We start from the raw sequence: 12,419 nt of genomic DNA, 5'->3' as shown, positions 1-12,419 counted from the left end.
CATCACATGTATCATACAATTGCATAGTACAGAAGCGGGGAGGTGCCGTGGTTGTTGCGCGCCGCTCAAATAGCCAGCGCGCCGTCGGTTGTGTCGTCGCCGTCGTTGACGCGCAGGACCTTTGCCCACTCGACATAGTTGAACCGTCCCTGGCGGTCGGTGTATGGGCCGTTGAACAGGCGGTCGATCTGGCGGGGGTGCGTTAGCCCTGGCCTCGTTATCTCCTCTCGCCACCACTCACCTCGTCTTGGCTCATGTGGTCGCCCATCTCGGCGAGATGCTTCCGAACCTCGGCGGTATCGACCCACCCCTTGTCCCCGTCGTCAAAGCACGCAAACGCCTCGAGGAGGTCGTGCTCGTGGTCGAGGTGGATGAGGTGCTCGCCCATCATGGTGAGGAACTGGGTGAAGTTGATGTCGGGGGTCGTGGCGGCTGTGCCGCGGGGACGGGAGGAGAGGAGCTTGTCGAGGAGCGCGGGGGTGGGGGTCTGGCCTGGGGGAGGTAGTCAGCACCGCGTCTCTCCTCGCCGCCATCAACGCCCCGCCTCGCCGCACTGCGTGCGGCTCGGCTGGGCTCGAACCCACCCAAATTCCCCAACATCACCTCCAAATCCCCCCGGCCAACCCGCCCATCCCCGTCCTGGTCAATCATGTTGAACGCCTCCTTGAACTGCTTGACCTGCTGGGGCGTGAACATGGTGTATGCTGCGCCGGAGGCGATGCGCTCGGTCGGCGCGGCGCGCGGCATGGTGGATGGGCGGCCGTGGCCTAAGGCTGCGACTTTGGACTGTGGCGCGAGCGTCAGCGACACCGAGCGGAGCGAGCTGGGAGAGATGGGAGGGATGAAGGAGATGTGTGGGCCGGGTGCATACCATTGTGTGCCGTTGTGCTTGTTGTCGTGGTGGGGGTGTCGAGACAATGTTGACTTTGGCTTTGGTGTCCGCTTGTTGTTGTTTGGAGGGCAGTCGCGGTGTGATGGAATGGTTACGTAACACCGTTCCACGTGTGACGGAGTTTAAGCATACTCCGTCGGTGAGTGGAGGTCGAGGTGGTGATGACGAGGGAGACCAGCGTCCCGCCATAGCGCGCTCGGCGACGCACAGCGCATGCAGCGCATGCAGCGCAATGGAGTGTGCGCGCCGAACCCAACGAGCCCAGCCTCTGATGCGAGTAGGCTGCACAGAGTGGGGTTGTGAGCAGTACTGGCGGACAGACCGGCGTGAGCAGGTTCCGCCGCCAGAGTCCCACATGCCGGCCCACTGATCCCGACAGCACCTTGGCAGTGCGCGTCACGCAAGACAGCCAGCCCCGGCCCTCACCCACACCAGCACAAGTCCGAGGCTTTGTCGTCAGGCGGCCCGCAGCCGGTCAAGTCGTCCGCAGCGGTAGGACGGTTCGGCCATCCCCGCCCCTCCACCAACCCACCTCCACCGGCCCGGCGCCCTCTACTTCCAAGAGCGAGGAGCAGCACAACAGCGCACACCCGAACGCACGCACGCACGCACGCATGGCGACTCGCTCGCTCACTCCCTCCCGCACGCTGCGCTTGGACGCACGCGGGTGCGTCAGCGTCAGTCAGCAGCACGGCGCCGTCGGACCGGCGCGCCGCGCACGTTGTCTGATCGCGCTGAATTACGTGACGCGCCCACCTCGTCGTAGTCGATGACGCTATATCCGGCCCGCCGGGGCGTATATATCAGGCCGGCGTGATGACGGCGCAGCTGTCGCCCGTCGCCCCCCCCCCCCCCAAACATCCACATCCAAGCTACATACAGCACAATGCCTGCCATCCAGAAGGGAGACCTCGTCCTCGTGTCCGGCGCGTCGGGATACATTGCTACGTGGGTGGTGTGGGGGTGTTGGGGAAAGCTAGGCCCGGCAAGCCCGCTCGCTGACGCTCGCTCGCCAGCCAAACCGTCAAGGACCTCCTCGACGCCGGGTACCCCGTCCGCGGTACCGTCCGCTCTGCTGACAAGGGCGAGTTCCTCAAGGACCTCTTCAAGGACTCGGCTGTTCCCTTTGACTATGTCATTGTGAAGGACATTGCTGAGGTGAGTTGGTTGTGTGCGCTGGCTGGCGCGGTGGAGGTGGACGGGTCGGTGGGTGGAGGTGCGCTGGCGCGCTGGCTAGCGTGTTGTGTCGTGCTGTGTGTACCTTGGTTTGGATCCGTGGCATGAGCTGCTGCTGCTGCTGCTGCTACTGCGATAGCGGTTGCCCCACGTTCAGCACGCCGTCCCCCACTGGCCGGCTAGCAGCTCCCTGTCTAGCGCTCGCCACTCACGCCGACCCCCAGCCCGGAGCCTTCGACGAAGCCGTCAAGGGTGTCGTCGGCGTGGCGCACACCGCGTCCCCCTTCCACCTCAAGGCCGACGACCCCGACGAGCTCATCAAGCCCGCGGTCAACGGCACCGTCGGCATTCTCGACTCGATCAAGAAGAACAAGTAGGTGACGAGCTGCCACACCGCTGACTGGCCCCAGCCCCAACGTCAAGCGTGTCGTCATCACGTCGTCGGTCGCCGCCATCCTGGACGACGACATTCCCAAGCCCCACACTTACGAGGAGGACCACTGGAACGAGTACTCAGTCCGCGAGGTCAAGGAGAAGGGCCGCAACGCGACCAACGGCGACAAGTACCGCGGTGAGTTTTAGTGTCGCCACTGGAACGCCGCTCATTCCCTCCAGCGTCCAAGACGCTCGCCGAGAAGGCCTTCTGGAAGTGGATCGAGGACAACAAGCCCTCGTGGGATGGTGCGGCCATCCACCCATCTCTTGTACGTTGCCACATGCCTCCGCCTGCTCGCTTGTCGGCTGGCTCGGGTCCGCCCGAGCGAGTTGGTCGTGCGAGCAACGCGCCCACTACTCGTCCCACACTAACCTGCGTAGGTTCTCGGCCCGATTCTGCAGCCCGTCAAGAGTGTCGCAGAGCTTAACACTTCTGTTGGTCAGTCGCTGCGCCCTGATGTCTAAGGAATGCGGGGTGGCGGTAAAATGGTCACGCGACCACCAGCCCGCTTCCTCACTCGCTATCGTCGCCCACTCGCACGAGCTAACGCAAACCCTAGCTGGCCTCGTCAACTGGTTTACTGGGAACCACCAGGAGGCCGAGCTCAAGGCCATCAAGGAGGCACCCTTCAACTGGGTCGACGTCCGCGACGGTGCGTATTACGCCACTAGTCGGCTCCCATCACCCTGGTGGCGACGCTGACATTCCTTGTGTGCAGTGTCCCTTGGCCATCTCCGTGCACTCACTACCCCTGAGGCTTCGGGCCAGCGCTTCATTACCAGCAACGGTGCCGTGTCGCCCATTGACTTTGTCCTGGTGAGTGCCCGCCCCCCGCCGAACGGGAGCCCCGATCCTAACCAGAATAGAGCTTTGCCAAGCACTACCCAGACCGCAAGACGTACCCCAATGGTGACGCCGAGGCCTCGCGTAGGAAGGAGATCAACGCTGCGGCCAACTTTTACAATGGGGCCAAGGCGACCAAGGTGCTTGGTGTGCAGTACCACGATCTCGACGGCTCGATCAAGGACACTATTGACAGTGTGATCCAGCGCCTTGGAGTCTAAGGTCGTGCAAGGATGCATGCCTCGCCGACTACGCCGCCGCCGCTGTCAGGGCCTGGAGCCGAAGCAGGTTTGAGGATTTTGTGGTCGTGTGATCCATTTTGTACGCAATGATACAGCGCGATAGGTCGGAATGCAAGACATGTGTCAAGAGCTAGTCCAACCGTATTCGAGATTCGGGTCGTGCGCGCAACGCGGGGTGGGTCAGAGGAGGGGGGCATCAAGGGAGCAGAGCGACAGGAGGGATGCGCGCGCCGTGATGCGCCGCAATCAGCGGGCGAGAGCACTGCAACAGTGGAAAAACTGTATATCCTGCAAGGGCAATAGCACGCCACGAATGAGCACAGGTGGGTGATGTGATGGACGCAGTCCGGGTGTGTTGCCTGCCCTTGCATGTTGTGCCGGCCTTGCCTGGGCCATGCTTGGCTCTTTGCCTTGGCCCGAGGTGTGAGGCTCGTAGTTTGCCAGTGTCGTTCGGCACGTTCCAAATCTTGCTGCTGCTGGGTCAGGAGCGGCGGCGGCAAGAGCCAGCCAGCCCAGGTATGCAGCACAGGTAGTGCGGCGCGCGGCGGCGGCGGCAGCAGCCTGACCCCTTTGCCGTTCCCGATCCACGGCTCTGATGCCCTTCGTCATTATTCCTTTCAAACTCTCCTCTCCTCTTGTCCAACCCACCCACCCACTACAATCACTGACCGCCGACGTGCCGATACTCGCCGCGACGACCGACGCCTACCGCCCTCGCGCCGTGCCCTACTCTCGCCTCTGACTCTTTATATATACACTCAGGCGTGCACGCGACCAGCATCATCTCGCACCCATCACATCACCCCTCACCTTCTTCGCTCGTTTCCAGTTTCGGTCTCGGCCGCAGCCTACAACGTGCGTTGGGAGGTCACTACCAGGTCCGCCTCGACACCACCACCACCGACCCCGAATCACTCGAGCTCCTTCCACTCGGCACTGATACTCCCCCTCGTCACCCTTCCTGGTCCTGGCACAACGCCCGACCTGCATACTCGGGAGACAAGATGAAGTTTGGGTGAGTAGACTGCTGCCTGCTGCATTTCCATTTTGTCTTGGCTCTCGGTCCCGGCCCGCACAGCGGGGCGACAGCCTGTCCGACGCCCCGCCTTGGCGGACAATCCTTGCACCGGCGCTCGTCGGCGTGTCCTTTTGCATCGTGTCATGTCGCCGAATCGTACTGCTCCCCACTGCCCCTTGTGGACGCACGTATGAGCAAGACACGCAAAATCACGGATCGCCGACATGACTCTTGTCCAGATCGAGCTGCATGACCTCGCCTCGCGTGGGGTTGACCCACTGCCCCCGTGGTCTACCCCACCACAGCAGTCACCGCCGCCATCGCCACCGCACGCAACCTGGTACGACAATGGCGAAGCTAACTGGACCAGAACTCTTCTCGAGCTCAACTCGAACGTTGAATGGTGGAATCACTACGTCGAGTATGTTGTCTGAATCACAGCCCCTCCATCCTCAAGCTCACCCACCCTCTAGCTATGACGCTTTGAAAAAGCTCTTCCCCTCAGTCCCCCTCGACCCGACCTACCTCGCGACCCAGCAGCACGCCGAGCAGGGATCCCTGTTACCGGTCCACCGTGCAGAGTCGGCAAAATGGGCCACGCCAGAGCAATTCCGCGCCGCCCTCGACCGCGAGCGCGCAAAAGTCGACGCCTTCTACACTCAAAAGTTCAACGAGCTCCGCACTCTGGACCAGTTGATTGAGGAAGAGGTCCACTCGATCGAGCTGCGCGAGCTTCACGGTGCCAGTGAAGAGGACGTTATCCACGAGGAGGATGAGGATGCCGACGACCTGGACGAAGGCGACCACCTCCTTCCTCGTTCCGCCCACACCACCCCCGCCCGCACTGCTCGCAAACGCGCATCTCTCCTCGGCCGCTTACCCAGACTCGTTGGCCGCCGCACGAGCGTACAGCAGGGTGATGCGCACGCCGCCGACATCTTCGAGTCGACACTACCTGCGCCCGTGCGCACCCAGAACTCGCGCCAGCGCTCGCGTTCTATCGCCACCCCGAATGTCACCGAGGACGAGGCCCCCTTGTCGCCTGCCCGGTCCCGCGCACCCTTCCACCGCCGCGCTTTATCAGATCTCTCGTCGGCCGATGATCCCCACGACCGCCGCACGTCCTTTTCGTCAGTGTCCACCAGCGGCTGGGGCAAGCGCCAGCACAAGCTCGGTCTCATGCCAATAGACCCCTCAACCTACCCCGCCTGGCTCCAGCTCGAGATTGGCGATGACGAGGAGGCTGGTGGGCCCCACGACGCTGCCTACTTCAACTGGACCGGCAGCAGCGACTACGCCACCGTCCTGCGCATTGGCTTCAAGAAGCGAGTATCGCATCTCTGGCTCGACCTGTACGCCCTCAAGCAGTACGTCGACCTCAACCTCACCGCTTTCGAGAAGATCTTGAAAAAGTACGACAAGAATACCAACTCGAAGCTCAAGAAGCCCTACATCACTGACAAGGTGCTCACAACGTACCCCTGGACCAACGAGGCCAAGGCAGAGCTCGACACTTTGCTTGCAAAGGTTCTCTTCCTCTACCGCCGTGTCGTTGTCGCTGGTGATGAGGACCTTGCCAAGGAGCAGCTCCGTGCCCAGCTTCGTGAGCGCATCGTCGTCGACCGCGAGACTGTCTGGTCCCAGATGGTCGGCGACCGCCGTGGTCAGGGCATCTTCCGCTCGGTCGAGCCAGAAGAAGAGCTCCCAGCCTTCGAGCAGCCAAAGCCTGGAATCAGGACACCCTGCGGCCGCATCGTGTTCCCCAAGTTCATCTCGACCCGCGGCATCATCTTCCTCATCGCTCTTGGAGCGCTCTTTGGCATCATGTGGGCCCAGCCATTCGACCGCGTCGAGGAGAGCAACTGTCTTGCGCTTCTCGTATTCTGCACCATTCTCTGGGCGTCCGAGGCCATCCCCCTGTTCGTCACGTCGCTCATGGTGCCCTTCCTTGTCGTCGTCCTCCGCGTCCTCCGCTCGACTGACGGTGAAGATACTCGCCTGCCTGCCAGCGACGCGACCAAGTACATCTTCTCGCAAATGTTCTCGCCCACCATCATGCTCCTCATTGGAGGCTTCACGATCGCTGCTGCTCTCTCCAGGACGCGTCTCGACCACATGTCGGCCTCGCGCATCATGAACGCTGCTGGCAGCAACCCCAGTGTTGTGCTGCTCGTTCTCATGCTTGTCGCCACCTTTGCCTCAATGTGGATCTCCAACGTTGCCGCGCCGACCCTCTGCTACGCTCTCGTCCGCCCCATTCTCGACGAGCTGCCGCCCAAGTCTGTCTTCTCCAGGTGCCTCATCATTGCCATTGCCCTTGCGTCCAACATTGGTGGCCAGGCGTCGCCCATCTCGTCGCCTCAAAACTTGATCGCCCTTGGCTCCATGGTGCCCGAGCTCACCTGGTTGCAATGGTTCGCCATCTCCATCCCCGTGTCTCTCACCTCGATCATTGTCATCTGGGCTTTCCTGCACATCAACTACAGATGGGAGAGCGACCTTCGCATTCCCAAGATGCGCAAGAACACCGACAGCCTCAAGAAGAAGCACTACTTTGTGCTGTTCATCACTCTCCTTACCATTGCCCTCTGGTGCATTGAGAAGAACATTGAGAGCTCGGTGGGCGACATGGGTATCATTGCTATTATCCCCCTGGTTGCCTTCTTCGGCACGGGTATCCTGCGCAAGGAGGACTTCCACGACTTCCAGTGGCCCATCGTCTTCCTTGCCATGGGTGGCATCGCCCTCGGCAAGGCCGTCCTGTCGTCGGGTCTCCTCGAGTCTCTCGACCACGTCCTGGAGCGCCTCGTCGACGGCATGGGTCTCTACAAGATCCTGATTGTCTTCTCGTCCATCGCACTTGTTATCGCCACCTTGTGAGTTGACGCGCCTTGCGCATTACTGACCCTGCAGCATTTCTCACACCATTGCTGCTGTCCTGCTTGTGCCGGTTGCCTCGCGCATTGGAGAGTCGCTTGCCGACCCCCACCCACGTCTGCTCATCATGGCCACTGCCCTCATCTGCTCGGCCGGTATGGGTCTGCCCGTCTCGGGCTTCCCCAACATGACCGCCATCACGCAGGAGAACAAGCTGGGCCACCGCTTCATCAACGCGAGCGACTTCCTCAAGAATGGTGTCCCCGCGTCCATCCTCGCGACCTTTGTCATTGTCACGATTGGCTATGCCATCATGCGTTCGCTTGGCATGTAAACTTTCTCTCTCGCACAACTCATAGTCTTGACTATAGTTACCACCCTACATGCGATGCAATTAAACCCAAGAGTGAAATCTAAGATGTGAGGTCGACAATGCTGTCGCTGAGCATGAACCAGGCCTCGAGCCAGCTCAGTCTGGAGCGGAGTGCGCTTTCCTCGCCTTCAGCCACGAGGATCTGGTGCACGGCGTTGGACACCTCGCAAGGGTGCACGCTCCACACCATGTCGCCGGTGACGGGGTGCTCCGTCTGCTGGAGGAGGGGGAACGGTGCGCCGGGGAGCATGAGCGCGTCCCGCCGCCTCTGCTCGTCGACAGGCAGATGCGCGCGCATGACGACCGACACGAGCGTCTCCAGGGGGAGAGGCACGCCGTCTAAAATCGTCAGCTCGGCCAGCACAGCTCGCACTCACGTTCGTCCCACGCCCGGATGCACAGGAGCGGCACGCCGTAGCTCTCCGAGAAGGCGACGTCGAGTTCCACCTCGACGGTCGGCGCGTGCGCCGCGACGACAGCCGCGGCCGCATCGTCCTCCTCCTCCTCCTCCTCCATCTCAGCTTCCGGCGTCTCTGCACCAGCGGGCGAAGGGAGCACTCGCCGTGACCGCCTATACAAGTATCCCTGCGTACCGCGCCACTGCGGTCAGCCGCGTCGTCGATGAGGCCTACGCACCAGTGAGAACTTGCTGCGCCACTCCCACCCCGCGTTGGTACGCTCTGGACCGAGGACGCGCTCCAGCCCGTCGTACTTGGCAACAAACGCCTGTGCCGTCTCGACAAACTCGGCCTGCGAAAACGGCCGCTGAAAGTCTACGAAGGCCCCGACGTCCGAGTTCGGCTTCCCTACAGACAGAGTGAGCCCAGGCCACACGATGCATGCTAAATGGGGAGACGAATGGATAGATAGGATGAAGGAAGGGGTTGTAAGGTTGGGTAGGAGGAAGACGACTATAGTCTACTTTCCCTTCCGTCCCCTGCGTCCACGCTTCGAAGACCCACCGTTCGTCTTTTTGGGACCTCCGTTCGACGACGATTCCGGCTCTGAGGGCTTGGCAGGCTCTTGGCCCCCCTTGAGCTCCTCGGGCGTGATGTTTTCCGACTGCGAGGCCTGGGCAATGGGCTCACCCCCGTCCTTAGGGTCGCCAGCCTCCGTCTCCACAATGTCGGCATTCTCCACAGCTGCTTCAATCGCTGCGATCGGAGCCTCGACCATCCCGTTGGGCGAAGTGGCGATGATGGAGATGGAACCCGCAGTGTTGGCTAGTGGCGAAGAAATAATAGCAGCGGTGCTGATTTCAGGTGACGCGACGTTCACAGAGTTTGAGCGCGACATGTCGTTTGGCTCATCGTGGATTTGAACCAGAATGCCTTCACGTGGCTGGGCGGTGCCGGCGCTGGGGTGCGGAGAGTGGTTGCGCGAAGTGCCCTGTTCATTGTTAGGCCCTGTCGCACAGGCCTCGAAAACTCACAGAGGGACGACGGCTGAAGGCGTTGATAACACGCTGGCGCTCGATGATACCGCCTGGTTGTGTCAGTGGGTCTCCTAATCGTCGGCTCGTCAACCCACGCATGATAGCGCCAGTGGCCTTGCGTTGCGCCTTTCTCTTCGAGTGGTTGTCCTGATACCTGTCGGTCTCGTCGATCTGACGTCAGCGGCGCACTATTAGTCTCAAACTCACAATTTCCTCGCCAATGATTCTGAAGCAGGTTAGTTCAATTCTAATATCTGTGACCTACTCCTCGATCAAGTCCTCGACTGCAGGTGGTTAGCTAGACCCCGAGACGCACCACTCACGACTGATAACACCGAGAGCACCGCCACGCTGGCCAGGGGTGTCGCTGATGAGCAAGAGGTGGGCACGACCGGTCTGGAAGTAGTCGAGAGCCTGGAAGCAGTTGAGGTCGGGCTTGGCCTCGGGAAGAGCGTTGAGAGGGAACTTGGAGACGGGCCACTCCTCCTCGGGGTTGTAGGTAATGAGCTGGGGTTGTCAGTACGACTCGCACTAGGCCCACGTACCCTCTTGACAAGGAGCATGCCAATGAAGTTGTCGGGCTGGTGAGGCTCGTGTACGGGGATTCGCGAGAAACCAGAGATGAGGATGTTCTGGATCGTCTCGCTGTCGAGGATTTCATCGGCCGACAGCGTCAAGCAGTCCTGAATGGGAGTCATTATTTGGTCGACACGGCGGTCATTGAGCGACAAGACGCCGTTAAGAATGACAATCTGTCGGTTTAGCTGACAGCTCTGTGTAATCAACCCACCTCATCGTCTCTCAGCGGCTCCTCGCCCTCGCGGTGGAACTGGAGGAAGCTCTTGAGCTCAGCCTTCTTGTAGCTAATGGTGTGAGCTTGGGGTCAAACAAGTACAACTCACGTGTGTCCCTCGTCTGTGCCAAGGACATAGTCCAAGAGCTTGGCAATGGGCCACGCGATTGGCGCAAACACAATCATCATGGCCCACACGAATCCAGAGCACGCGCCGCCGATCTCGAGGCCGTATCGCACACAGATCTGCAAGAGTCAGCCCCGTTGCCATGGTCCGTGCACGTTGCGCCACTTACAGCCTGAGGGATGACTTCGCCAAAGATAACAATCATGATGGTGGATACGATGACCGCCTCGGGGCCACCGCCAAGAAGCGGGTCAAGCATGATTGGGAGTGATTCGTTGATGAGCTACACACAGGGGTGTCAGCGAGCGCTAAGTCGTGCCAAGCAAATACATACCACGTTGCTGAGGAGGAGCACAACAAGCACCCAGTGCCGTCCACGCTTGAGGAGGCGAAGCACCTTGGTTGCTGAGCGACGAGTGGAAGGGTCGCTTGAGGATGCAGCAAGAACCTTGAGATTAAGGTCGTCGGAACCCATCAAGGCCAGCGTCAAGCTGAGGGGGTGTGATGAGCTCGGGCACCTCACCGTAGATAACGCAAGTGACTCACCCAGCAAAGACACCACCGACCACGACCAGGGTCATGCTAATCGCGAGCTTCATGTAAAAATCGGGAGAGCCAGGCTCCACTCGCTCTTTGCCGCCATGGCCAGAGGTTGCAATGACAAACTGATCGCGCTTGACATGCTCGGAAACGAGGTTGGGGACGACGTGAATGAGCTTTGAGAGGGAGAGGAGCGTCGGGAGGGAAGACGCTGTCCTCCTGTTGAGGTTTACTGGCGCCATGGTGATGTGAGCCTTTAAAGCGGGCCAGCGCTATGGTTTTGTGGAGAGGAACGTGGGTGCTGCGAAGGGCGAGGCGCAGTGTTTGAGGCAAGGGGGTCGGTGTTGTGTGGGAGTGTATGGTTGTAAACAAGTCGCGCAAGTGTTTGCTTGGCAGCCAGTGTTGAGAAGACGAAGAAGCGTGGAGAGGACGACGATCAATGATCCCGAGAGGCGAGGACCGGGTGGGTGGGCACGGGAGCGCGACGCCTGCAAGTGGTCAAACGAGCAGAGCGGATGATGATTTGGTCGAGCAGAAATCACGCTGCTGCTGGCTGCTGCTGTGCCGCGGCCTCTGGCTCGTTTTAAACGTGCCTTGGTGTGTCGTCATAACCTTGTAACCTAATTCGTTTACCGACCTTCTCCCTCGTCCTAATCCCAATTACCCCCTCCACCTCAAAATTCGTTTCTCTTCCCAATCCCTCTCATCTCATCATCATCCCTTCTTCCCAACTCTCAACTCGCACCACTTCCATATCAACTCTTACTGTATAGATAGCATCTCTGCATCACAAGCACTACCAAGACACACACATCTCCCCCATTAACACAACTTTCACGCCATCTACTACCCTCTCCTTCACCCACAAACACTCACACACGCAAACGCCTAACCAAAGCCCGTGCCCGCCTTCCCTACCTTCCTCGTCAATGCCTCTCTACTGGCCTGACCACTACTAAAACAACCTCAACATGGCATCAAGGCTAACCTCGGGCCACAAGGTTACCCTTCCTCAAGCCACCATAAGCATTCCAGCTCGGCAGATTCCAGATGCCGTCTCCCTCCCTCACCTCAAACTGACAGTGACGCCGCAAGTGACAATCCCTGACGACCTCGCGCCCCGCAATGCCAAGGGAAAGGCCGTTGAAGACCTCTTCAAGATCGTGGTTCCTATTGGAGGCAAGGTCGTCGTGAATTGGCACGTCGACACCACAGCCCTCTTTGGCGTGGGCCGGCATACCGATGCCGAGGAAATCCAGCGCATGCTTGAGGACAAGGTCCGTGAATGGCTGCAAAGCGTACGTGTGGCACATACCCCGGTGATTGGCCCTTGACTCACGTGCACAAGAACAAGGAGATCCTGGGGGTCAACCTCCTGGAGCCCTCGACCGACAAAAGGACGCAAGTCACTCTCCTGCCATGGGCATCCAATCCGACGCGTTCGCCGTTCAGCCGCCACATGATTCCCCACGGGGAGCCAACTGCGCACCTCAGGAGGCTTGGAATTGAGCTCTCCTGGGCATACCCTTCAAAGACTGGCAAACGGCGCCTGCGTTCAGATGCATCGGACGAGGAGGACCCGGACGGGCCTGAGCGGCGGCCGTCGCCCCGCTCCACATTCCGACAACGTCACTTTAGCCCGCCCGCAACGAGCGAAAACGCGGTCT

At 60.4% G+C, this 12,419-nt stretch overlaps 5 protein-coding genes across 5 annotated transcripts; 3 read left to right on the top strand and 2 right to left on the bottom strand.

Moving 5' to 3' along the window:
• Positions 1-22: 22 nt before the first annotated feature.
• Myl12b (Myosin regulatory light chain 12B) lies at positions 23-874 on the bottom strand (the record flags this gene model as incomplete). The annotated part of the gene is made up of 4 exons (XM_062773874.1): positions 23-188; positions 242-492; positions 585-786; positions 872-874. The coding sequence occupies 4 exons, from the start codon at positions 872-874 to the stop codon at positions 66-68; spliced, it is 579 nt and encodes a 192-aa protein (XP_062629858.1). The 3' UTR covers positions 23-65.
• Positions 875-1,731: 857 nt separating this feature from the next.
• azaE_5 (Ketoreductase azaE) lies at positions 1,732-3,719 on the top strand. Its single transcript, XM_062773873.1, has 9 exons — positions 1,732-1,840; positions 1,909-2,050; positions 2,293-2,441; positions 2,479-2,639; positions 2,684-2,772; positions 2,885-2,942; positions 3,064-3,156; positions 3,223-3,320; positions 3,371-3,719. Exons 1-9 carry the CDS (start codon positions 1,779-1,781, stop codon positions 3,566-3,568), a joined length of 1,050 nt encoding a protein of 349 aa, XP_062629857.1. The 5' UTR covers positions 1,732-1,778; the 3' UTR covers positions 3,569-3,719.
• A 513-nt stretch (positions 3,720-4,232) lies between these two features.
• MAM3_1 (Protein MAM3) lies at positions 4,233-11,285 on the bottom strand. Its single transcript, XM_062773871.1, has 18 exons — positions 10,759-11,285; positions 10,547-10,703; positions 10,382-10,495; positions 10,195-10,331; positions 10,083-10,155; positions 9,838-10,044; positions 9,616-9,799; positions 9,558-9,576; positions 9,500-9,518; positions 9,388-9,463; positions 9,290-9,342; positions 8,820-9,246; positions 8,494-8,663; positions 8,235-8,457; positions 7,521-8,196; positions 5,081-7,483; positions 4,970-5,028; positions 4,233-4,600 (listed from the first exon to the last, which is right to left on the bottom strand). The coding sequence occupies exons 1-15, from the start codon at positions 10,992-10,994 to the stop codon at positions 7,898-7,900; spliced, it is 2,394 nt and encodes a 797-aa protein (XP_062629855.1). The 5' UTR covers positions 10,995-11,285; the 3' UTR covers positions 4,233-4,600; positions 4,970-5,028; positions 5,081-7,483; positions 7,521-7,897.
• On the top strand, positions 4,594-7,818 carry SPBC3B8.04c (putative transporterc; the record flags this gene model as incomplete). The annotated part of the gene is made up of 4 exons (XM_062773872.1): positions 4,594-4,604; positions 4,978-5,028; positions 5,081-7,483; positions 7,521-7,818. The coding sequence occupies 4 exons, from the start codon at positions 4,594-4,596 to the stop codon at positions 7,816-7,818; spliced, it is 2,763 nt and encodes a 920-aa protein (XP_062629856.1).
• Positions 11,286-11,723: 438 nt separating the features above from the next.
• LOC62_05G007347 (uncharacterized protein) lies at positions 11,724-12,086 on the top strand (the record flags this gene model as incomplete). The annotated part of the gene is made up of 1 exon (XM_062773870.1): positions 11,724-12,086. The coding sequence occupies one exon, from the start codon at positions 11,724-11,726 to the stop codon at positions 12,084-12,086; it is 363 nt and encodes a 120-aa protein (XP_062629854.1).
• Between the last annotated feature and the right edge of the window lie 333 nt (positions 12,087-12,419).

This window comes from Vanrija pseudolonga, chromosome 5 (genome assembly GCF_020906515.1).
Source record: "Vanrija pseudolonga chromosome 5, complete sequence".
Taxonomy (NCBI): domain Eukaryota; kingdom Fungi; phylum Basidiomycota; class Tremellomycetes; order Trichosporonales; family Trichosporonaceae; genus Vanrija; species Vanrija pseudolonga.
Note: the sequence above shows the minus strand (reverse complement) of the source record. Positions and strands in the feature narration are given on the sequence as shown.

Coding starts and splice junctions, on each gene's coding strand:
- azaE_5 (XM_062773873.1), top strand. CDS start 1,779: ATGCCTGCCATCCAGAAGGGAGACCTCGTCCTCGTGTCCGGCGCGTCG. Junction 2,773..2,884: donor CGGCCATCCACCCATCTCTT/GTACGTTGCCAC, acceptor TAACCTGCGTAG/GTTCTCGGCCCGATTCTGCA. Junction 3,157..3,222: donor CTGGGTCGACGTCCGCGACG/GTGCGTATTACG, acceptor CCTTGTGTGCAG/TGTCCCTTGGCCATCTCCGT.
- MAM3_1 (XM_062773871.1), bottom strand. CDS start 10,994: ATGGCGCCAGTAAACCTCAACAGGAGGACAGCGTCTTCCCTCCCGACG. Junction 9,343..9,387: donor GGCCACTGGCGCTATCATGC/GTGGGTTGACGA, acceptor TGACACAACCAG/GCGGTATCATCGAGCGCCAG. Junction 8,664..8,819: donor AGGTCCCAAAAAGACGAACG/GTGGGTCTTCGA, acceptor CTCTGTCTGTAG/GGAAGCCGAACTCGGACGTC.